The 25,485-nt window shown below is 49.0% G+C and overlaps 1 protein-coding gene and 1 long non-coding RNA gene across 7 annotated transcripts in view; one reads left to right on the top strand and one right to left on the bottom strand.

Moving 5' to 3' along the window:
• Positions 231–11,584, top strand: LOC108636342. The gene is made up of 3 exons (XR_001918284.1): positions 231–544; positions 4,431–4,672; positions 11,449–11,584. It is a non-coding gene; the product is annotated as an uncharacterized LOC108636342 (long non-coding RNA).
• LOC108633191 (teneurin-2) overlaps positions 15,325–25,485 on the bottom strand; it is a 755,039-nt gene continuing 744,878 nt past the window's right edge. For all 6 annotated transcript variants that reach the window (XM_018050074.1, XM_018050073.1, XM_018050072.1 and 3 more), the window contains 2 exons: positions 18,936–19,066; positions 15,325–17,294 (listed from right to left, as the gene is read on the bottom strand). In XM_018050074.1, the coding sequence (XP_017905563.1) occupies positions 16,533–17,294; positions 18,936–19,066 (893 nt within the window). In that variant the 3' untranslated portion in view covers positions 15,325–16,532. The remainder of the gene's footprint in view (positions 17,295–18,935; positions 19,067–25,485) is intronic.

Genomic DNA, 25,485 nt, shown 5'->3' on the forward strand with positions numbered 1-25,485 from the left:
TGAATGGCATGACTGTTACCCTAAGGGCACAAGGACCCAGAAGCCTTGCCCTCCACAGGTTTTCCTCCTCATTTCATCTTCAGCACCTCAGAGAAGTCAATTTCCAACCACCAAGTTAACGAGTAACACGGTTGCCCCCACCAGGGGCAAGGTTCAGGCATGTGCTCTCACTGAATGCTGGACTGGGCAGGAGGATTGTGGGGGAAGGTGGGAGGCAAATTCTGCCTCTGCGTGGAGCCACCAGCATGGACATGGTCCACTGCCTGGAGTTTGATCAGCAGAGCCCTCTCGTCGGCAGGGAGGCCAGGAACTCCCTTGTTCCAGGTGGTGAGGAGGCTCCCCATCTGTGTAGCATCCTCTTGTGGAGAATGAGCTGGGGCTCGCCTCACGCGGGGAGCTTCCGAGCCAGCAAAGATGGCAAACTAATTGCAGCGAGTCTTTGGGGGAAATGAATAAATGGACTCGTGCAGGAGCGAGTGACATGTGCTAGAGGCTAGGATTTACCTGTGACCAGGAGCTGATCCCAGGACCTCTTGCACTCAAGGTGAGGTGGGCTGAGTTCTCTCCATTGCCACTGAAGAACCAGGACTGGGAAGGTGGGCTGTGTGTCTGGAGCTGCGTGCGTTTTGTGCCTGCAGGTAGAGAGGGCGTGTGTTTCTGCACATTCAGATGTGTTGTGTAGCTAGCAGAGCAGGTGGCTGTTGTCTCAGAGGTCCTGGGTGTTGCTAGACTCAGCAAGCAGGTGGCATTCTTTTGCCTCCCCACCCCTTGCCGTGCCCTTCAACAGGGGTGGAAAACAAACAGCAGCAAAGGCACACACACACACACACACACACACACACTCGCTCACTCGCTCACTCGCTCACTCGCTCACTCGCTCACTCGCTCACTCGCTCACTCCATCATGCTCCTCCCCCTACTTCCCCCACCCCACCCCCCAGCAAAACACACTGTGAAGCACCCCTTCCAAGGAAACCCCTACATCGGCTCTACAGGTCCCTGGCATCTCATGTGCATGCTGCTAAGTCGCTTCAATCATGTCTGACTCTTTGCGACCCCATGGACTGTAGCCCACCAGGGTCCTCGGTCCATGGGATTCTCAAGGCAAGAACATAGGAGTGGGTTGCCATGCCCGGGGAATCTTCCCAACCCAGGGATCGAACCCTCATCTCTTATGTCTCCTGCATTGATAGGCAGGTTCTTTACCACTAGTGCCATCTGGGAAGCCTTGCGCTTGTGCATGGGACAGCCGTGAAGCCATGCACAAGTCCTCACTGCAAAGAAGCACCTCAGGTTGGGCATTAGCTCTCCTGGGCGGTGGTCTCTTCACAGGGAGATGGGTAGGGTGTATTTTAGGATGAGTTCCCTGGGAAAAGATTCTGGGCTGAAGATTCGAGTGCAGGAAGCGTCTTAGCATGCCAGGAACACCTGGGAGGGAGGGAGGGGTGCAGGGTTGGGTGGAGGGGGAAGCTGGGCTGCAGTGCCATAGGAGGAGTGGCCTGGGCCAAGCCCGTTGGAGCTCTGGAGCTGGGATAACTCTTCAGAGATGCTGCTCACCCGGGGGGGCAGCCAGGCCTTTGAAGCTTGGGGTGGACTAGTTCCTGGATGTGAACTCCCCACCGGGGCAGGGGATGGTGTGACCTGGTGCCCCGCAGCTCCCTTCAGAGAAGGGGTTCGTGGGGCTTCTGCAGGCAAGGTTCCCAGCCTGGGGAGAACCAGTGCCAGGAAGCTGAAGGCAGGGATCTTCGCCGGCACCAGCAGGTGGCCTGCACCGCGGTCCAGACCGTATCACTGTCGACTGGTTGCCCACACCCTGAAAATGTGGAAGAAAATGTCCTTGTGCCGCTTCTACCACAGTTGTTATCAGTAGTTAATTGCTGACTTGTTTTAGAATGCTGCCAGGCCTGAGTTCTTCGCCTTGGGTGTCCAAGCGCTGTATCTTTGAAGTCAAAGGAGAAAGCTTTCCCCTACCCTTTAGGCATGCTCTCTACCCTCTTCCCTGTCTCTCTCTCTCTTTTTTTTTTCATGTTGTAAATGGTAGGGCTTCCTTTTTCCTGTTTTTAAAAATTAATTTTTATTGGTGTACAGTTGCTTTACCAGGCCATGTTATTAATAGTGGGTTTCTACTGTACAGCAGTGAATCAGCTATGTGTACACCTATATCCCCTCGTCTTTGGATTTCCTTCCCATTTGGGTCACTACAGAGCACTGAGTAGAGTTCCCCGTGCTGCCCGGCAGGTTCTCATTAGTTATCTGCTTTATATTCAGCTGTGTCCCAGGTGGGTTTTTTACCATTAGCACCACCTGGGAAGCCGTATCAATAGTGTGTATGTGTCAGCCCTAATCTTCCAATTACTCCCCTCTCACTTCCTCCTCAGTATCCGTATGTTTGTTCTCTTAATCTCTCTCTCTCTCTTTTTCATTTTTGGCCTGGCCACATGGCTTGTGGGATCTCAGTTCCCCAACCAGGGACTGAAGGTGGGCCATGGAGCGAAAGCCCAGAATCCCAACCAGTTGGCTGCCAGAGGCGCCCCGCTTAATGGCTCTTTGATGTCTTTATCCTTTCTTGTATTCCGCTACCCCAACCCCACCCCAGTCTCGTGGAAAATTGCTCAAGTGCATGGTGTAGCCCTCCCCTCTATGGCCCCTGCCAAACTACCAGTGTGATGCCACTAAATACGGGTTGGGAAGGACAAGTCATCTCGGGAGCGGGTTCCAGCACCTCCCTGAGTACAGGAGCAGAGGGAAGGGGCTGGGGTGGGGGCCCTGGGGCCCTGGGGCCACAAGCAGAGGCCTGGAAGAGCTGGCCTGCTTCCCTCTGCTCTGAGGGCCTGAGCCTGCCTGGGTATGAAGTGGCTTAGACTTGGTCTCTGCCCTGTTTCCCTGGTGCTTTCCCATCCACGTGGCATGCTTCTGAATGGGACCCTCTTCCTCTCTGTGCTGGTCCTCAGTTCCCCCTCGGCCAGATCCCCGGCAGGACGACACAGGGGTTTCCAGCAGGGGTGGGGGGTGCAAAGCAGGGGAAAAGGGCCTCCAGGGTGATGCTTCTGCCTTTGGGTACAACAGCTGAGCCCCTGGCAGAGTCCTGGTTCTCTGTCCTGGCATTGTTGAGTTGGTGCTAAGTGCTGAGTTGGGCATTGTTAAAGAGTTGGTGCTAAGTGCTATCTTCTGTAGACTGCACTTAACAAGAGCTAGCACGTGGGACTGTGGCATCTCCACGTAAGTGCTTTTCACAGAGTGGGTGTCAGTGGAGTCTCATAACCCCTGAAGGAGACATGGAGCATTATTTTCTCCACTTCACAAAGGAGGAAGCCGGGTCTTAGGGAGCTTGTCTGAGGCTTGGAGCAAGTACATAGGAGAGCAGGGTTCAACCTCAAGTCACTGATTCCAAAGCTTGTGCCAGAAACCCTTTCACTGCACACCTTGAATGTAGAGACTGTCAGATGTCCCATCCTACAAGGTCAGAAGAGGCGCATAAAGTGGCCCTCCCACTGTACTTCTGTATACAGAGTCTACATCTGTGCTGAGAGTGATGCTACACAAACTTCCTATCTTTCCATGCCAGGGGTTCTGGGACTAAGGACTGGTCTCCGCTCTGAGTCTCCCCTTCTGGGGTCCACCACCGAGGAGATAGTACTCAGTAGCTAAGTTCATGAGCCAAGTACGGAGAAGAGGATGGATTGCTGCCCCACCTCCCAGGCCCTCCCCTGCCCCGCTAGCTCCCCCTGCTGAAAGGGAGGCAGCGACCTGAACACCGCAGACGGAGCGGCAGCAGGTCTGTTTGGGTGAGGCGCAGCTCCCAGGGTCCATTCCAGTGATGAGCATCAGAGCCATCCCAGCGAGAAAGTGACGCGTGGAGAGGGGCAAGGGGCCGCTCGAGGGCCCTCCTTCGGGACCTAGGCAGGAGGCTGGGGCCTGAGATGACTGGGTAATGCTGTATTTCCTCCTTCCTCCCCTGTCCTGCTCCAGGAGTCCCTTGAAAAGGGGCCTCTGATGGTGATTGATGATTTCCAGTGTCCTCCGGAAGGGGCTGGGCATGGTGCCGCGGCATCCATGGCATTTCTAGAGACAATATGAGTCAGTGTCCATCTGCGCCAACCTGTAAGGCTTCCAGGGCGGCTTGCAGGAGGTGGTGTTTTTCTCAGGAGCACTAGTCTGCCAAGCTGTTGTCCTTCCGATTATTGTGGGAACCTCCACTGGTCAGGTATCAGCTCTGGGGGTATACCGGACATCCTGATGCCAGTGACATTGGCGTGAAGAGTGAGAAGACGGGTTAGGGAGAGGCATGTCTTATTTAGTCTGCCCAGAAGTGTACAGCAGACCGTGTTTTGAGCAATGGGGTGAAGGCCCGGGGTTTGCACCGGGTGCTATGACCTGCATGTGTGTGTCTGTTGAATTGCAACACACATTGTATGTTTGCCCGTGTGCAGGGGAGCATGATTTCCAGTGTGGGCCGCCTGGAGGAAGAACGTGTATGTGACACACTGCAAGGAGCTGGGGAGGACGGCATGGGTACCGAGACACTGGGCATGAGCGAAGGCATCACATAGCACGGTGGAGCGGCGACCTGCGCTCTGCGGGGAACGTGGAACTTGTGAGAACGTGGGAACAATGGAACGTGCAGAGCAAAGCGGTGCGTGCAAGGGAAGCAGCACACCCTGGATGAAGTCGGGTGAGTGCTGACAAATGTCTGCTTAGGGGGAGCTGGCCTGCCTGACCAGTGGGCTGGCGTCTGGGGTGGAGGAGAAATGGGGGGCTGGGGGGAGGCACTAGAGCAGCACTTCTCAACTGAGGGCATTTCTCCCGCCTCCAGAGGACAGCAGGCCATGTCTCGAGGGGTTGTCACAACTAGGCAGGTCTTCCCAGGTGGCTCTAATGGTATAACCCACCTGCTAATGCAGCAGACTTAAGAGATGTAGGTTCGATCTCTGGGTTGGGAAGATCCTCTGGAAATGAAATGGCAACCCACTCCAGTATTCTTGCCTGGGAAATCCCATGGACAGAGAAGCCTGATGGGCTACAGCCCATGGGGTTGCATAAGAGTCGGATACGACTGAAGTGGCTAGGCACGCACACAACCAGGCATGGGGAGCTACCTAGTGCATAGAGGTCCCGGATGTTGCTCAGCCTCCTACATGGACAGGGCCGCCCCACGACAGACCGGCCAACCCAAAGTGTTTGTGGTACTTGGCAGGAGACCCATGCAGTATAGCAGAGGCTGGTCTGATGGGCAGAACCACCTCTGCTGACAACGCAGTTGACACTAAGGGGAGGTCCAGCTCCCCAGTGCTGGGGGTGGGAGAGAGGAAGTGAAGGGGCAGGGGGGATGTCCAGCCCTTCCCCATCCCCAGTTCTGCCCAGTGACAGGTTCTCTAGGCTGGTGTTGGGAGGAGGTTCCCTGCCTTCACAGAGGACTGGAAAGGGCCATGGCGGGTGGTGGCAGGTGCTGGGGGAGGTGGATAAGAACCTTAGCAGAAAGACTTGATGGGCTTGGTGCCTTTTGCCCATTAAGTTTCAACATAGATCTTCCCCATGTGATACCGTGCATGTGTTTCTTTCTTTGTAATATTCACTTATTTGGCTGTGCTGGGTCTTAGCTGCGGCATGTGGTATCTAGTTCCCTGACCAGGGATTGAACTTGAGCCCCCTGTGCTGGGAGTGCAGAGTCTCAGCCATGGGACCACCAGGAAGTTCCCATGTCCTCTCTTCCAAATCCCCATCAGCGCTGAGTTAACTGCTCCCCCGGCCGTGTTCCCATCATGCCCTGTGGCTCTCTCCCCAGCACTTCTGTGTTGCATTGTGACTGTTGTTTTGTTGGTTGGCCTTCCCCACCAGACTGCTCCCAGATGGCTGTGTTCATCCTTGGATCCCCAGCCCCTGACCTCGTCAACCGAGCACCTGAGATGTGTGGGGACGCTTTGTTGACAGAATAGACAAATGTGTGGTTTCAGTGGATACATCAGCAGCTAACATGTTTTTGTCTAAGCACTTATCTTTCCTGGGGGATACCACCTTTCCCCACTCTTTGTGGCCCCAGAGTTCTAATTTTTTTCCTGTTGAAGTATAGCTCATTTACAATGTTGTGTTAATTGCTGCTGTACAGCAAAGTGAGTTAGTTATATACAGATATATGCATACGTGCCTTTTCATATTCTTTTCCATTATGGTTTATCACAGAGTATTGAATACAGTTTCCTGTGCTATACAGTAGGAACTGTTGTTTGCCCATTCTATTAATATACATACCAGTTTGCGTCTGCTAAGCCCAAACTCTCAATCCATCCCTCTCTTATTCCCGCTTCTCCTTGGCAACCACCCATCTGTTCTCGATGTCCCTGATTCTTTTTCTGTTTCGTAGTGTGTCGTATTTCTGCTCATTTGTGTCATGTATTAGATTCCACAGATAAGTGATATCATATGGTATTTGTCTTTCTCTGACTTACTTCACTTAATATGATAATCTCTAGTTTCATCCATGTTGTTGCAAATCTACTGGCCCCCAAGTTCTGGTGGGATTTGGGCCAATTCAAGGTCTCCAGTGGGTAGAGGGAGGCTTCTCTGCTGTTTCCACGGATGCTGCAAGGATATAGGTTTGGACTTGTTAGCAATCATGGTTCCCACACATAGAGAAAGCCTGCTTGGGAATAAGGCCACTTCCCACGGGCAGCAGAGGTGGAGGCGGGGCAAGGACATCCTTTGAGCCCCTGCATCTGGCCGTGTCTGAAGTCAGCCATGCCTTTGGAGTTGCCAGTGTTTGCTACGTGTCAGGGTTCTGACCCTTAGCATCACAGGTGCTCTGAGTAACACAGTGATGCAGCCTGGGGGCAGAGCCAGTCTGGGACCTTCCTCTCATGTCCCCCCACCCCCCTCCAGGCTCCTGAATGATAGATGCGCACCTGCTGACTTCAACCCATGGGGCAGAATCCTTCCGGCCAGGGGCTCCTGCCTTAGAGCAAATCTGTGTTTGACTGAGGTCACACTAAGGTGAGGGATTGTTGAGGGAGGGGCCTGACAATGAAAATAATGAACCATAATATAGTGAGATAGTAGACTGAGAGCAGGAGGAGGATTTCCAGACACTAGGAAGGGTCTGTTGTGTTGTGTGACTTCATCTGGTCACTTCCTCCCTTCAAGCCTCAGTTTCTCAACTGCTCCTGACTGTCTCACTGGGTGAATGTAAAATTCAGATAAGATCGATTAATTTGGGTGAAATTTTTTTTTTTTGGATGTGGACCATTTTTAAAGTCTTTATTGAATTTGTTACAGTATTGCTCCTGTTTTATGTTTCGGTTTTTTGGCCAAGAGGCATGTGGGATCCTAAGTTGCTAAGTTGTGTCTGACTCTTTGCAGCCCCATGGACTGCAGCAGGTCAGGCTTCCCTGTCCTTCGCTATCTCCCAGAGTTTGATCAAACTCATGTCCATTGAGTCAGTGATGCCATGCAAGCACCTTGCCCTCTGTCCTCCCTGACCAGCGATCAAATCCACACCCCCTTCACTGGAAGGCAAAGTCTCAAGCACTGGACCGCCAGGGAAGTACCAGGTGAGGGCATTTGATAATTTCATTGGGTTTAGAGAGTGAAGGGGAAACAGAGATTCACTGGAAAGGACAGATGAGCAACCGCTAAGGGGAAAGGATGGAAGAGAATGCTGCATGGAAGTGGCCACCCCCACTGAGGACTAAAGGTGGGTCAGTTCAGCTCAGTCGTGTCTGACTCTTTGCGACCCCATGGACTGCAGCGAGCCAGACTTCCCTGCCCATCACTAAAACCGGGAGCTTACACAAACTCATGTCGATTGAGTCAGTAATGCCATCCAACCATCTCATCCTCTGTCGTCCCCTTCTCCTCCTGCCCTCAATCTTTCCCAGCATCAGAATCTATTCCAATGAGTCATTTCTTCACATCAGGTGGCCAAAAGTATTAGAGTGTCAGCTTCAATATCAGTCCTTCCAATGAATATTTAGGATGGATTTCCTTTAGGATGGGCTGGTTGGATCTCCTTGCAGTTCAAGGGACTCTCAAGTCTTCTCTAACACCACAGTTCAAAAGCATCAATTCTTTGGCACTCAGCTTTCTTTATAGTCCAACTCTCACATCCATACATGACTACTGGAAAAACCATAGCTTTAACTAGATGGACCTTTGTTGGCAAAGTAACATCTCTGCATTTGAATATGCTGTCTAGGTTGGTAATAGCTTTTCTTTCAAGGAGCAAGCATCTTTTAATTTCATGGCTGCAATTACCATCTGCAGTGATTTTGGAGCCCCCCAAAATAAAGGTGGGTGGGGCAAAAAGAGATGTGGTCTGTCCTGCTCAGGCTGGAGCCCTGATGAGGACTGTGTAGCTGGCCAGGTGACAGGTGATCACCCCCTACCTTCACTACCCTTCTAACTGAGAACCCAGGTAACAGACCCCACCAAGATCCTTCTATTTCATTCTCTGGGAGGGTGACCACTGGGTAGACTGTTCCTATGGGGGGTGCAGGCATAGCTTCTTTTCCTCTTGCCTCTGGGTCTGCTAGCTGAGCGCATGCTTATTGCTTTCTGTAGTTTATGTGTGGGGCGGATGGAGAGGGAGTGGTGACCTTTGCTCTTTGACAGGTCAAGCTTCAGGACTGGGACCCTGTCTAGCTAATCTAGGGACAGGGGCTCCACCTTCTGTTCTCACAGGCTAAGAGTAATCATGCTTCGTGTTGGATGAATGCTGCTGCTGCTAAGTTGCTTCAGTCGTGTCCGACTCTGTGCGACCCCATAGACGACAGCCCACCAGGCTCCCCCGTCCCTGGGATTCTCGAGGCAAAAACACTGGAGTGGGTTGCCATTTCCTTCTCCAATGCATGAAAGGGAAAAATGAAAGTGAAGTTGCTCAGTTGTGTCCGACTCTTAGCGACCCCATGGACTGCAGCCTACCAGGCTCCTCCGTCCATGGAATTTTCCAGGCAAGAGTACTGGAGTAGTCATCCCCGAAATGGCAACCCACTCCAGTGTTCTTGCCTGGAGAATCCCAGGGATGGAGGAGCCTGGTGTGCTGCCGTCTATGGGGTCGCACAGAGTCGGACACGACTGAATTGACTTAGCAGCAGTAGCAGCAAGCTAGGTGTTAGTTACAGCATCTCCCTGTGAGATGGGATCATCATACCCATTTCAGAGGGGAGGAAAGTGAGGCTTCAGAAGTTAGGTAAAGAGCCCAGGCTTAGCTAGAAAGTGTGGTGGGTGGGTGAGGGGGCAGTGGGATTTAAATGGTAAAATGCTGTGAAAGGAAAACAGGGCATCATTTTGGGGTTACGGTCTTTGGAGTAGAAAATAAAACTTTAGAGCTTCCCTGGTAGCTCAGTGGTAAAGAAGCTGCCTGCTAATGCAGGAGACATGGGCTCCATCCCTGATCTGGGAAGATCCCACATGCCATGAAGCATCTAAGGCCATGTGCCACAACTACTGAGCTTGTGCTCTAGAGCCTTAGAGCTGCAATGACTGAAGCCCACGTGTCTAGAGCCTGTGCTCCCCAACACAAGAAACCATTGCAGTGAGAAGTCCACATACTACTAGGGAGTAGTTCCCACTCACTGCACCCAGAGGAAAGCCCGTGTAGCAACAAAGACCCAGCGAGCCAAATAAATACATAAAATTATTTTAAGAAAAAAGAAAATTTTAAATCCCAATTTTGTACTTGCCAAGCACTTCATATTTATTATTTTTGTTACTCTTTTCAAATAATCCTATAAAGTAATTTCCCCCCATTTTGCACCTGAGAAAACGGGTTTCTCAGGAAGGGCAAGGTTTGTATGAAAATCTACTTGGAATACGTGGTGGAGCTAGACTCTGAATCCAGTCTGGCTGTTCCCAGGGCTAATATTCTTTGGAATCTCGCTTCCTGGAACCGATTCCAGGGGCCTCTTTGAGGGCACAGGACTCTTCTCTGGGCCCAGGGCTTTTTTGGCTGTCTCTTGATTCTCAGAGTGGAGCTGCCTGACATTTTCGCTAAACCAGTCCCGGGTGCCCAGGCCCAGATCCAGGAAGATTTTGTGGGAAAGGCTGCCACCTTGTGGCCAGACAGCAAGCATGTACCAGTAGGAAGCAAGGGTTTAGGAGGGTGGGGCTTGGGCAACAGGTGAGGTCAGTCTCTGGAAAGACTGCAGCTGGTGCAGACTTGGTTTTGGAGGGCTGCCCCGCAGTTGGAGGGCCAGCCTGGGCCTCAGAGGGAGGGTTCAGGCTTCCCAGCAGCGTCAGGATGGATGGTGGGGCTTGGTTGTGGGCACACTGCATCAGAATTTTCCTGCAAAGTCCTGACGTGAGCCCATCAGAGGAATCCTGAAGGTAAGCCTAGGTTAGACTTCTCCTTAAGCCCTTCTGAGGCACTGGTTCTTTTACCTGTGTGGAGAGGCCATGTTGGTGTCTGTGACACTTCCCCTGCATGACACCCTCGGAGTTTCTGGACTGAATCCTGCCTGAGCTTGACCCTGTACCAACACGGTCCCCACCTCTGAGGGAAATACAGAGCCTCCTCCTCCCTCCAAAACCTAATCCTGTGTCTCCTCATCATCTGGGCTGTTACACGGGGGCTGATGCAGCCTCCCAGACTCTGTTCTTTCTGCTCCTCTCCCCTCTCCACTTTGCTGGTCAAAGGATTTCCTAATAACATTTCTCCCCAGGTGCAAGAGCCTTGCGCTTCCCTGGTGGCTGAGACAGTAAAGAATCCACTTGCCAGGCAGGAGACGCGGGTTCAATCCTGGAGTCGGGAAGATCCCCTGGAGAGGGGAATGGCAATCCACTCCAGTATTCTTGCCTGGGGAATTCCAAGGACGGAGGAGCCTGGTGAGCTACAGCCCATGGAGAAGCGAAGAGTCAGACATGACTTAACGACTAGACAAGAGCCCCGCTGCACACTCCTCGTGGTATGGAAGAGGGCGTGTGGCTTCTTAGCCTGGTCTCCTTCCTGCCTCACTCCGACGTCGATGTCTGAGGCCACGCACCTCCTGTTAGGTCTCCAGTCAGTACTTCTCCCCTGGCTGCAGGTTCACATGACCTGGGAACTTCAGAATCTGCCCCTGGCAGCCACGCCCCCTCGAGATCCTGCTCTGATTGGTCTGGGCCATGCAGGTTGTGGGCGTGTTCAGAGAGTTCCACGTGGCCGGGAGGGTCCTCGTGCGCAGCCATTGCTCTATCCTTCGGCAAGTTCTCCGCGGTCAGCTTATGACTTTCTGCTCACTCCTGCAACCTATTTCTTAGTCCGGGCAGCCCTCTCACCTTCTCTTCCCCACGTTCTCGTCCCTGTGAGTACCCAGCTCTAAGCTCGTGGACAAAACTTGTGATCCTCTTCCCCGCCTGCACTGTTTGGGGCATCACTTTTGTGCTAGCGTCAAGCCCTCTCTGTCCCACAGATTGAGTTGTGAGTTAGTCCTCACGCTTTAGACCGTGAGATTTTGGACCACATTTCATTTCTGTTTGTAGTCCAAGCTTCTGACGGTGCCCGGGAAGACCCTGTGTTCGGTGACTGGGAATGTCGACGAATGACTGAATGGACAGCCAGACTCCATGTTGCTGAGATCTCCGAGCCTTTCCGAAAAGCCGTGAGCAGCGCTCAGTTCCTGAGGTACATGTTCCTGTGTCCTGGGCCTGTGAGGGAGGAGGGGCACCCTCGAGGAGGATTTGAGGGCCAGTTTTCTCCATCTTCCTTCACAAGCTGCATAAAAATCTCTTACCCCTGGTATGAACAGGTCATGCCACAAGTTCTACTTTTAGAAACTCTGTGCTTGGAGCAAAGATTTAGAAATCATAAAAGCTAGCATTTACTGGGGACTTACCCTGTGTTGGTGATATATGCAATTTCATTTAATCATCCCAGCAGCCCTGTGTTTATCAGCCCTGATTTATGGGTCAGGAAACAGAGGCTCCTAGATGCTGCCTTATGTGGCAATGACTGCTTAGACTCATGAACATCTGGTCTCCTCTTCCTGGATTCCTAGTCAGACTACATTGTCTAAATGTCCTTTGCAGTAGGAAGGTCCGTGGAACCCCTCATGGAATGTGAGTGGCGGGGATGAGTTTCAGAGTGTACACTCTTGTCCCCTGAAAGGCCTTTCTGGAATTGTCTTTCATTGTGCAAATACTGAGTTGGCTGAAAAATTTGTCCAGGCTTTTCCGTGAGATGTTATGGAAAAAGTATGGCCAACCCGTACTTTTGGAAGAGGTGAAACATTTTATGCTGGTCATTCTAGGTCTAGGTCAAGGAAAGACAGAAGTTTTTTTTTCTGTTTGTTTGTTTGCTTTTTAACTCAAGACCATCTCCTTTCCCTGTATTATGAGTGTGCATGTTGTGAGGGGCTAGGCTTGCCTGGGTATAACAGAACACTGATGGATAATTCAAAGATGGCTGGCACAGAAGAGGAGAGTTTCACATTCAAGGGAGACTCTGGTGACATGTGACTGCCTGTGTCCTGCGCTGTGAGCCCACCCTCTTTGGTCTGCCTGCGCCCCCCGCCCCCCGCCCCCCACCCGGCCATGAGGCTGGTGAGGTTGGGCAAGCTCCCACCGCCTTGTTGCCTGAGATCCTCTCCCTGTCTTGGTGGCCCCACTGGCTGCGTCTTCCCTGGAGAGACAGGGCACAGCGTTGGTCCCCATGTGGTTGGGATTCAGCCTGGCTTTATGACCAACTGGAGGCTGTTCTGTGGGCACAGATCCAAGGGGTCCTGACACCAGTCAGATTAAACAAGGCAGCTGGACCAAGTACACGGGAGGACCTGTGTCCTGCTTCCTGTTCTTCTAAAAGAAAATAGGGAAAGAAAGCTTTACATGTGCTTCTTTTTTAAAGGTATTTAAAAAATATTCATGTTATTTGACTGCGCTGGGTCTCGCTTATGGCATGTGGACTCCTGGGTCACAGCCTGTAGGCTCTAGTTTCCTGATCAGGAAGTCAAACTAGCCCCCCTGCATTGGGAGTGCAGAGTCTTAGCTACTGGACCACCAGGGAAGTCCCTACACATGCTTCTGAGAAGGAACTTCTCTGCTGTATCTTTGTTCTCCTGTTTGATTCACTCATCACAGCTTGCTCTGCTGCTAAAAGGGCCATGAGGATCTGATACACCATGGCCTCTCTAGCCTGGCCTCTCTTCCCATCTCCTTCCACCTGGGGAAGCCACCCCTGGTCAGGCTAGAGAACTGAAAGGCAGTGATGGTTCAGAAACCTTGGAGGGCTCAGGGTGACATGCCACCCGGATGTGCTGGAGGGGTTTGGGAATCAGCCGCAGTTGGGCTTCAATCATTCCACCACCTCCCTGTGACAAGCAGCCTCAGTTTCTCCACTGGCAAAGTGAATGATACTAGGAGCTTGTCTTTGCAATCTGTCCACTCAATTTGTTTCCTCCTTGATGGCCAGCAACCTTCCTTGTTATCTCACACAGACGATTGCATCAGCTCCCCCGCCTGGTCACACCACATTCAGAGAACTTGTTGATGAGATTAAAGCAGACTCCCTGTTTGTAATTTTAAAAAAACACAAAACCCAGTCTTTAATCAGGGTGTTTTCTGAACCTTGAAAGCCTCTTCTGTTTTCTGGCCTGACAGTGTGACCACTGTCCCTTTGCACATACTGTTCTCTGGGTCTGGGATGTGTTCACTTCTTTTCATCTGGTTAACTCCTCCTTAACTTTCAAATCTCAGTAACTTCCTTTGCATTCTCAGTCTAGGCCACATCCCCAGCTAAGTGCTTTTATAACTGTGTAAATCTCTCCTTGGCATTGACCCCTGTCATTTTACTTTATAGTGTAACTACTTGACTGCTGTCTGTTTGCATTCCTGGCTGTTAAGTTTCATGAGATTAGTGCCCCTATTCATGCCACCTCCTTTACCCTCAGAATTTACCATAGGGCCTAGCATATAGTAAGCTCTCAGAATAATGCTGTTGAATGAAAAAAGAAAAAAAGAATTGAATGAAAATATTGTGTGTAGAGCACTTAGCTCTCTTCTTGGCATATAGTAAACATAAAAAAAATGGGGCTTCCATGTTGGCTCAGACAGTAAAGAATCTGCCTGCAATGTAGGAGGCCTGGGTTCAATCCCTGAGTCAGGAAGATCCCCTGGAGAAAAGAATAGCTGCCCACTCCAATATTCTTGCCTGGAGAATTTCATGGACAGAGGAGCCTGGTGGGCTACCGTCTACGGGGTTGCAAACACTGTTCTTGGCATGCAACAAGCATTAATAAATATGAGCTCTTAATGATAGTATTACTATTCTGACTGTGGGACTGGTGGGGAAAAATTCATCCAAATCATGAGTGTTCTTCTGATGTATATGTATGGCTGAGTCCCTTTGCTATTCACCTGAAACCACCAAAACATTGTTAATTGACTATACCCCAATACAAAATGAAAGTTTAGTTTGGGAAAAAGAAAAAAAAAAAACTTTTATTAAAAAAATGGTCTTCTGACTTTGGTTGCCCCAAGTTGGCAAGTTCTGGGGTGAAGTGATCTAGTGTGGAGGAAAATCTACACATATGCGCACACACACAGAGCCACACAGACACATGCAGGTCTCCCATGGGGACAACTGTGTTTGATTTCAGTTTCCTGGCAGCACCTTCTAGAACTAGAATGTGGCAGCAGGCAGAAGGCTGACTGTCCCAGGAGTCCTGGAGGAACCATCCAGGCGCCAGTGGGCCTGAGGGTCTTCACCACCCACTGGTCCCAGGCCCACACTCTCCTCCTCATCTCTGCTCCATGCAGAGTGGGGCTGCAGATGTTGCGAGAGATCACTCTAGAGAAGCTTGGAGAACAGGGGATGCCTCTAATGAAGACTCCCCCAAAGTTCAAAAGTCCATATCTGCCTGAGCATCTTGACAAGTTCCCTCTTTCCTCCAGCTTCTCTAGTGGCTCAGATGGTAAAGAATCTGCCTGTAATGCAGGAGACCTGGGTTCAGTCCCTGAGTTGGGAAGATCCCCTGGAGAAGGGAATGGCAACCCACTCCAGTATTCTTGCCTGAAGAATTCCACGGACAGAGGAGCCTGGTGGGCTATAGTCCGTGGGGTCTTAAGCGTTGGACATAATAGCGACCAAGCACGCACACATGTCCTTTTCTCCAGAACTTTTGACCTTGCCCTCACCGCAAAGCATTTCCACAGAAGACCAGTGTCCACAGGAGTTTTAGAGACTTTATTATGTATAAACAATTTAAACACTTTGCCATAAATTATCTTTGCCTGTCCCTAGTCTTTGCTTAGCAGCAAATTAAAATTAATATAAAAACTCGATGAACAAGTCATACATGTATATTACAAAAAAGTTCCTGTACCAAAGTTCTTATTAGACATTTTTTTATGTTTTTTTTTAACTTTTTTTTCTTGTTTTTTGTGGTTTTTAAAATTTTTTATTTTCTCTCCTCGTGGTGACTGTCATGTGATTGTCTCAGTTTCTGGACCAAACAAACACACTAATAATTGTAAATCTCAAACAGTGATTGTGCCTCGAGGCTTAGGTATGTACAGGGTGATCTGAAGTGGTGCCCATTTAGCAAAAGAGTGTCACGATGCCCACACCTCTACTGCAACTGATACCCACGAACTACAGAATCTAAACAGACTACACCCTGTAACTGCGTATTACTGTCCACAATGGAATCTTCAAAGACAAAAGAGTATGAAATTGATCTGTAGTGATTATAGCCACCCTTGGAATTAAATTTTACACTCTGCGCTCAAATAAATTAGCTCAGGCCAGACTAAATCAGGACCTGAGAGTTAAGTGCTGAACGGTATTATTTCGCTTCGATTTTTGATATTAATTTCCTTTTTTTTCCTTGTGTTTTTCTATTTTTTTTCTTTAAAAAGTTATTTCCAGTGCTCACTCTTTCACTTTTATCCCCCCCCTCCCCAGTCGCTACACACAAATCACCCCCAAAGTCGTGGTTTAAATGCACCTGTATTTGTTTAAACGAAAACGTCTGTAGTAATCTATCCAACGAGCAGTCTGAATCGTGGTCCTTAGCTGGTCCTGGGATGCTGGCCCTCACGGATGTCTGTGTGTCGCTCACGTGTGAATGAGTGAGGTAATAGAACATGAGGCCTTCTCATCTTCACGTCTCTGTTTCTCGGTCGGTGTGTGTGTGTGTGTATGTGTGTGTGTGTGTGTGTGTGTGTATCTTGTTTGTTTCCTGTGTGCATATGTATGTTCTCTTGTTTCTTTTGAACATTTTGCGTCTCTTTCCGTCTCTTGGCTGCACAGACCCTGAACAAGTGGGTCATTATTTTAGGGGAACTTGGAACATGGTTGTGTGTTCGTCCATTTGTCACTTTTGTGTTTTGTTTGTGTTTTTTATTTTTCCTCAGGAATTTTGCCGCCGGGCTTTAGTCTACTCCAGGAGGTGGGACTTCTTGTGTGGACAGTAGCATTTGAACTCAAAAAATGTGAGCCTTCTTGCCACTTGGTCTCCTAAAGCAGCCCGGCCTTTAGTGCCCCAGTTAGGTCTTCATCTCCTTAGGAGAGGAGATAACAGTGACTCCCGCTGAGCCATCCAGGCGAGGAATGGCAGCAGACGATTTTGTTACCTCTTTCCCATCTCGTTCTGTCTTAAAAACTGGATGTTGCTGCTACTGTCCGCCAGCTCAGGGTACTGCTCGACGGGAAGCACGTAATAGCCCTCGTAGCCCTGCACGCGGCCCGTGCTCAGCAGCTGCTGCTTCTCGCCCTCCGTCCACAGGCGGCTGCCCTCGCGGCCGTCCCTGGCTTTCTGCTGCTCCTTGGCCCAGGCCGTGCCCAGCGCCCTCTGCCTGGCCTGGTCCAGGACGCGGGCCTTCTCTTCGTCCAGGGTGTCGGGGGTGAGGCCGTAGCGGATGCTGAGCAGCAGCGTGGAGTACTGGAACTCGATGTTGGTGAACCTTCGAGTCCTGCCATTGACCAGCAGCGTGGGCTGCGACACGGTCACGTTCACCCCGCTCTCCAGCACCTTGCGGCCGATGGTGGTGCCCAGGGTGACCAGGTCGGCGTCGGCTGAGCCGATCTTCACGAAGTAGTGGGTGTCCTTGCCCTCGATGCTGTAGTGCATCTTGTCCAGGTAGTAGGCGTTGTTCAGCACAGACGCCACTTTGCGGCTGTCCTCGCTGGCGATGCTGGACACGCCGGTGGTCACCCGCCCCTCCTTGATGGCGAACATGATGCCTTTGCCGATGATGGGCGTGGTGGTGGCGAACCAGTGGCCTGCTTTCTCGCGGATGCTGGCATGGAGCTTCTTAGAAATGACCTGCCCTTCAAGAGCCAGGAAGGCCTGGTTGTGCCTCTCGGTTGTCTGCTGGACACCTGTAATGAGCTGTGGGCAGAAGAGACACAGAGAGCTGAGGGAGTGGGCTGGGTCCACCCTGTGCAGGCAGGGGCTGGGTCAGAAAGAGGAAGGCTGGGACACCCCTGCAAGAATGCGTCCTGTGTCTGTCATGATCAGAACTAAGAGAGCCCTACCTTTTGGAACTAGGACAGGCTGGCTTGTTTTCAGTGCTCTGATGGTATGGCCTTCCCACCTTGTAACTATAAATGGGGGTGCAGAGGTATAATACCTGACTGGCATCTATACCCAGGCCTACCCACTTACCGTGTCTCTCCACCATTGCAGAAGAGAGAGTCATTTGGCCCGCTGATGGTTTAGCAGCTGCCTTATACATGTATAGGGGCTTCCCTGGTGGCTCAGGTCGTACAGAATCTGCCTGCAATGCAGGAGACCTGGGTTCGATCCCTAGGTTGAGAAGGTCCCCTGGAGGAGGGAATGGCTGCCCACTCCAGAAGGGGATGTTCATTAACTTCCTTGAGTTGGCACTGTGCTACTCCAAGTACGGCTAGGAGCCGAGGCATCACCAGGATCCTCCCTGTTAGCAAAGACTAGAATCTTGGGCCTCCCTCCTGACCTGAGTCAGAAGCTGCATCTTAACAAGACCCTCTACCTGGTCTGCATGCATATGAATGTTTGAGAAGCACCAGGCTAAAGAGATTCCAGCTTTGTGGGCCAGAGGGAATATCCCCGGGCTTTTTGAGCCATTTGCTTTGGATCCTAGCCCTGCTTCTGCAGGGGGACAAAATCCCCATTATCTCCTTGGCCTTGAGTTTTCTACTCACAAATTACAACTCGTCTCAATTGGTGGTTGGGGGACAGGCTGGGATAATGGAGGAGGCTGTGCTGGGGAGGTAACGGCACTTAGATAAATGAGCGAAATGATGGCTATTCATCCAGTGAGTGGTCCCCACGGGGCAGAACTGTGAGAACACTGTTCTCAATTACCCGGCAGTTCCTCCTGGTCTCTCTCTAGTGACACAGTCTGGACAATTATTCAGAGCAGCTGAGACCTTTCAGAGGTTGATCGTGCCAAGCATGGGTTCTGCAGCAGGAGAGATCCAAACGCAGATGCCCACCCCTCCCATCCAATCGTGGCCGCGGTCTCAGCTGCACCCAAATTGAAACTGACCACCTCTCGGTCATCACCAAGAAACCCAAGCACAGATTATGTTCTGAAAACTCAATCTGTATACATTTGGGCCATAAAACGCTGAGATTTTATGTGAGGCATAAAAATGTTCTTTAATGGGACAGAAACTGCAAACCACCGTTTTATTACGTCCCATAAAAGCCAAAAGGGTTATGATCTTACAGGCAGTGCAGATGGTAGGTTGCTGCTAGATTTCTCAGTGCTGCTGTTAATCAAGGAGTGACTCAAGGGTACACACTGAACAGATAATGATACCACAATTAAGGTAATAATTGAGGTTGGGAAGAAATATGTGCTGTGCCAGACAAGTAACAGCACTGATGTCTGCTGTCTTGTGAAGCCACCAGGTTTCATGCTCCTTTTATACCCAGCTCCAATGTTTTCTGCTGCTACTGACATGTCCTTGGCCCCGACATGGTTCTGTTTGCCAGAGGGAATGATGACGGTATTTCGGATTCTTGGCAGGGACCTCCGCTTACCTGTCCGCTCTCACTTGCTTGACTCTCTGACAGTTCATAGGGCGGAGGCACGAAATACATTTTGGCTCTTGGGAAGCCAGGAATTATGTTGCTGAGCTGAAATCCAAACATCACAAGCCAGCTTTTCACATCTATGGTGGAAACAGAAATAAAGACTTCTGAAATCACGATGGGTAGAAAGCCAGAGGGGATCTTGGAGAGAGAATGAAATAAAGTGGGATGTTGAGTATGAAGTCCAGCAGGAGAGGGAGGCAAGAGCCTGTGAGGGTGTCCTGGTCTGGACCGAGAGCTGCTTTACCGGGGCTCTAGGAAACAGATGTCCTTCCAGACTTGGTCAGTTGACCCCAAACCCCCCTCCACGTGGTGATTTAGGACAGTGCTGCAGTAAGCTAGATCTCCCTTTGGAAGCCCGTGTTGTATGACCTTTGGCAAGTTCCTGGCCCTCTCTCAACTTCAGGTTCATCAGATATAAACTACTAATGTCATTGGGCTGTCGTGAAGGTTGCGGGAGAAAATTCACGTGGAGGGCTTATCATGGTGCCTGGCACGTGGCTTGTTCAGTCACAATGAATTCCTTCATTTGGCAAGTACTTCAGTATTGATGGGCCAGTCATTGTGCTTAGAAGCTAGAGATACATTGATCGGAAACATGTAGATGTGATGATTAACACTGTGCAGGACCTTCAGGCAGGGGCTGCTGCACCGAGCCTGGCTCATTATGAAAGGGGGGGTCCCTGAGTGTATGCAATGCAGAGAGTCACCTGGCTCCTGAGACCCTTTCCTCAGGTGTCTACTCTTCAAACAGAGGTCAAGAGAGAGCTCATCTGTGCTCAGAATACAATTGCCCTTTCCTGCTAAGGCCTAGCGGAGAAGGCAGTGGCACCCCACTCCAGTACTCTTGCCTGGAAAATCCCATGGATGGAGGAGCCTGGTAGATTGCAATCCATGGGGTTGCTAAGAGTCAGACACAACTGAGTGACTTCACTTTCACTTTTCACTTTCATGCACTGGAGAAGGAAATGGCAACCCACTCCAGTGTTCTTGCTTGGAGAATCCCAGGGAAGGGGGAGCCTGGTGGGCTGCTGTCTATGGGGTCGCACAGAGTCGGACACAACTGAAGCGACTTAGCAGCAGCACCTAAGGCCTAGGGTTGGGTCGGCTCCATTGTCACGCTCCATCTCTATTCGTGAATTCCTTCCCAGTGATTTCATTATACAAGCAGTCAAGGCTTCCAGTATCCTGGCCTCTTAGTTTTTTGGTGATCCTCCACTTACTAACTCTCCTGCTCATCCTTTGGAGCTTGTGATCATCAGCAATTCTACCTCAATTTCATAGGCATCACCTTCTGACCACTGCCTGGACTCTCTCTAGTTTACTCTCTTTTGTAACCTCATGCCTCATACTCCCAGAACGTCTCCCTTCCCTAGGACCTTCAACCCAACCTAAACTACTTTTCCCACCCCCCAGCTTCTTCACCTGTCTTCTCTTCTTACCTAGCATGCGTTCCACAGTCAGTCATTAGAGTCATTCCCTTGTGTATATTCTCAGATCCTTTGCCTCTTTCTCATTTCATCACACTTGCTTGGTGAAATCATGGAAGGCTCCTGTTTGTCCCTGTTGCAGCTGAATGTGGCAGCAGAAATGAACGAAGCCACACTGACTGGTGTTAAATTCCTGACCGTGAACCGCAACTGTGCCTTCCTGATGCCTGGTAATCTGACCATATCCCCTTTTTCCATTCAGTCCCTCTCCCATTCTCCCGGGTGATTGGCTACTTCTCATCTCTCCTGAAACATCCCACACCTTCCTCACTCTAGCAGCTGACCTTTAATTCCTATCTGAGAAAACTGATGCGGTCGGGGGGAATTTCCATAAACGCTCATCATGTTTACCAGCCTACCAGCATTAGTACCCATATTCTCTCTTTCCTTCTGTTACTCCACATGAGCTGCTGCAAAAAACCCTCCGCTGGTGTAACAGGTCACCCCATCAACATACGAACATGCCACTAAGTACGTACCTTTAAAATTCCTCTCTTGGCCGTCCTTCTCCCTTTAGCCACCATACGTGTCTCACCCCCTTTATAAGAACTTCTCAAACTCAAAATAATTCTCTAGACAGAGGAACTCCCATTTCTCTCCCTTTCAATCAGGCTTTGCTCCAAAGATGCATTAAAACAACACTTGTCAAGGTCACACATGACCTCCATGTTGCTGAGTCCAGTGCTGACTGTGGTCCTCATGTTACTTTGACCTGTGGGAAGTCTTTGACAGGCTGAACGCTCCTGCATCTCTCTCTGTTTTAGCCTTGTGGGCAACACACTGTCTTGTCCCTCTCCCACCTTTGTGGCTACCTCTTGTCCCTCTTTGGTTCCTCCTCATCCCTCTGCTCTGAATGCTGGGATGTCCTAGACGCAGTCTGTGAACTTCTTCTCCTCTCTTTTTCCCAGACATGGTGATCTAATCCAGTCTCAGGGCCCTCAAAACCATTTTTTTTTCCTTCCAAGTTTGAGATAATATTGACATACAGAACTGTATAGTTTTATACAGCATGATTTAACTTACATCATGAAATGATTAGTACATTCAGTGAATACCTATTGTCTCACAGAGATATAAAATAAGAGAAAAACACTTTTTTTTCTCTTATGATGGAAACTCCAGGATGGAAAACATACATCAGTTTTAGCTATATTTATCATGTCATACCCATACATTCTATCCCTAGCCCCATCTATATTCTAAGCCAGATCACCCTGAATATACTCAGAGTTAGCAAAAATGCACCTTATCTTCTTCACATGGTGCCTTAATGGAGAGGAGAATGCCTAATAGAAACACTTGTCCATTATTTGATTTGATTACGCAGTAAAGGATTCATATAAGGACATGTTTGTTTTTAAATAATTCACCTATTTTCGGCGGCACTGGGTCTTCTGCTTGGGCTTTTCTCTAGCTGTGGTGAGTGGGAGCGACTCTCTGCTTGCAGTGCTCAGGCCTCTCATTGAAGTGGCTCCTCCTGCTGCAGAGCGCAGGCTTTAGGGCACACAGCTCCCGGGCTCTGCAGCGCAGGCTCAGTAGTTGTGGCACATGGGCTTTAGCTGCTTCACAGCATGTGGGATCTTCCTGCATCAGGGTTTGAACCCATGTCCCCTGCACTGGCAGGCAGACTCTTGACCACTGAGCCACCAGGGAAGCCCCAGGACAGGTTTTATTTGCACCTCAGTACCACTTGCATGCTGATGCCGACTCCAGAATTTATGTCTCCGTCTAGGACTTCTCAGTGCCCAGCCTCTGTCCAAACCTCAGCTCCTAGTCTTCCTCTCCACATCTGTCACAGTAGCCTTCCTTGATGATGCTAACTCCATCCTTTCAGCTACCATCCTGGACCAATTCTTTCTCACTCTCTGTCTAATCCATAAATCCTCTCCTTTTTTTTTTAAATTGAGGTAAATCTCATGTAACATAAAACTCATCATTTTAAAGTGCACAATTCCGTGGCTTCCAGTTACATTCACAACGTTGTGCAATCATCATTTCTGGAATTCATGAATTCTAAAACGTGCTCATCATCCCCTCAAAACCTGCATCACTATTAGTAGGCATTCTGCATTCTTCTCTCCCCTCGGTCCCTGACAACCGCCACTGCTTTCCAGTCTCCATGGATTTGCCTTTTCTGGACATTTCATATAAATGAAATCAAAGAACATGTGGCCTTTCACGTCTGGCTTCTGTTGATTAGCACATCATTTTCAAGGTTCATCCATGTTGTAGCATGTATCAGTATAGTATTATTACTTATGGATCAATATTCTGTTGTTTGGATATATCCCACTTTGTTTATTCATTCATCAGTTAATGGATATTTGGGTAGTTTACACTTTTTTTTTTTTTACTATTATGGCTAATGCTATTATGAATATCCATGTACAAATTTATATATTTTTTCATTTACTGTCAGGGTTTTATTATTATTTTAGAATAACATTAAAAAAATGAAGTATAGTGATTTACAGTGTTGCATTAGTTTCAGGTATAGTGAAGTGATTCAGTTATGTGTGTAGATACATATATATTCTTTTTTTACTTTAGTTTTTATTTTATATTGGAATATAGTTGATTTACAGTGTTGTTTCAGATGTACAGCGAACTGATTCAGTTATCCATATGCACATATTCATTCTTTTTCAGATTATTTTCTCTATATAGGTTATTACAGAATATTGGGTAGCGTTCCGTGTGTTATACAGTAGGTCCCTGTTGATTACCTATTTTATATATTAAAGTGAAGTTGCTCAGTCGTGTCTGACTCTTTGCGACCCTATGGACTGTAGCCCACCAGACTCCTCTGTCCATGGAATTTTCCAGGCAAGAATACTGGAGTGGGTTGCCATTTCCTTCTCCAGGGGATCTTCCTGACCCAGGGATCGAACCCAGGTCTCCCGCATTGCAGGCAGATAATTTACCATCTGAGCCACCAGGGAAGCCCATTTTATATATAGTAGTTGTTATTTAGTTGCTGAGTTGTGTCTGACTTTGCTGCCCCATGAACTGCAGCACTCCACGCTTCCCTGTCCTTCACCATCTCTTGGAGTTTGCTCAAACTCAGGTCCATTGAGTTGATGATGCCATCTAACCATCTCATCCTCTGTTGTCCCCTTCTCCTACCTTCAATCTTTCCCAGCATCAGGGTCTTTTCCAGTGAGTTGGCTCTTAACATCATGTGGCCAAAGTACTGGAGCTTCAGCGTCAGTCCTTCCAATGAATATTTAGGGTCGATGCCTTTTAGGATTGACTTCCTTGGTCTCCTTGCTGTCCAAGGGACTCTCAAGAGCCTTTTCTAGTACCACAGTTTGAAAGCATTAAATTCTTCAGCACTCAGCCTTCTTTATGGTCCAACTCTCACATCTGTACATGACTGCTGGGAAAACCATAGCTTTGACTAGATGGACCTTTGTCATTTATCAGCAAAGTGATGTCTCTGCTTTTTAATACACTGTCTAGGTTTGTCACAACTTTTCTTCCAAGGAGCAAACATCTTTTAATTTTATGGCTGCAGTCACCATCTGCACTGATTTTGGAGCCCAAGAAAATTAAAATGAAATCTGTCACTGTTTCCACATTTTCCCCCATCTATTTGCCATGAAGTGACGGGACCGGATGCCATGATCTTTGTTTTTTGAATGTTTAGTTTTAAGCCAGGTTTTTCACTTTCCTCTTTCACCTTCATCAGGAGGCTCTTTACTTCCTCTTCACTTTCTGCCACTAAAGTGGTATCATCTGCATATCTGAGGTTGTTGATAATCATTTCTCTTGGCAATCTTGATTCCAGCTTCGTCAAGCCCAGCATTTCACATGATGTCCTCTGCATATAAGTTAAATAAGCGGGGTGACAATATACAGCCTTGACATACTCCTTTGCCAATTTTGAGCCAGTCCACTGTTCCATGTCTAGTTCTAAATGTTGCTTTTTGTCCTGCAAACAGGTTTCTCAGGAGACAGGTAAGTTGATCTGGTACTCCCATTTGTCTAAGAATTTTCCACAGTTTGTTGTGATACACATAGTCAAAGGCTTTAGCATAGTCAATGATGGAGAAGTAGATGTTTTTCTGGAATTCCTTTGCTTTCTCTATAATCCAACAGATGTTGGCAGTTTGTTCTCTGGTTCCTCTTATTTAGTTGCTAAGTTGCTTTTCTCAACCCAGCTTGTACATCTGGAAATTCTCAGTTCATGTACTGCTGAAGCCTAGCTTGAAGGATTTTGAGCATAATTTTGTTAGCATGTGAAATGAGTGCAATTGTATGGTAATTTGAACATTCTTTGCCATTGCCTTTCTTTGGGATTGGAATGAAAACTGACCTTTTCCAGTCCTGTGGCCACTGCTGAGTTTTCCCAATTTGCTGGCATATTGAGTGCAGCACTTTCACAGCATCATCTTTTAGGATTTGAAATAGTTCAGCTGGAATTCCATCACCTCCACTAGCTTTGTTCATAGAAATGCTTCCTAAGGCCCACTTGACTTCACACTCCAGGATGTCTGGTTCTAGGTGAGTGACCACACCATCATGATTATCCAGGTCATTAAGAGCTTTTTTTGTACAGTTCTTCTATGAATTCTTGCCGCTTCTAAATCTCTTCTGCTTCTATTAGGTCCTTGCTGCTTCTGTCCTTTATTGTGCCCAACTTGTGTATCTTTAATTTTCTTGAAGAGATCCCTAGTCTTTCCCATTCTATTGTTTTCCTCTATTTCTTTGCATCATTCACTTAAGAAGGCTTTCTTATTTCTCCTTGCTATTCTCTGAAACTCTGCATTCAGTTAGATATATCTTTCCCTTTCTCCTTAGACTTTCATTTCTCTTCTTTTCTCAGCTATTTGCAAGCCCTCCTCAGACAACTACTTTGCCTTGTTGGATTTCTTTTTCTTGGGGATGGTTTTGGTTACCAGCTGTACAGAGTTACAAACCTTCCTCCATAGTTCTTCAGGCACTCTGTCTACCAGATGTAATCCCTTGAATCTATTTGTTGCCTCCACTGTATAATTGTTAGGGAT

This window comes from Capra hircus, chromosome 7 (assembly GCF_001704415.2).
Source record: "Capra hircus breed San Clemente chromosome 7, ASM170441v1, whole genome shotgun sequence".
Lineage (NCBI taxonomy): Eukaryota > Metazoa > Chordata > Mammalia > Artiodactyla > Bovidae > Capra > Capra hircus.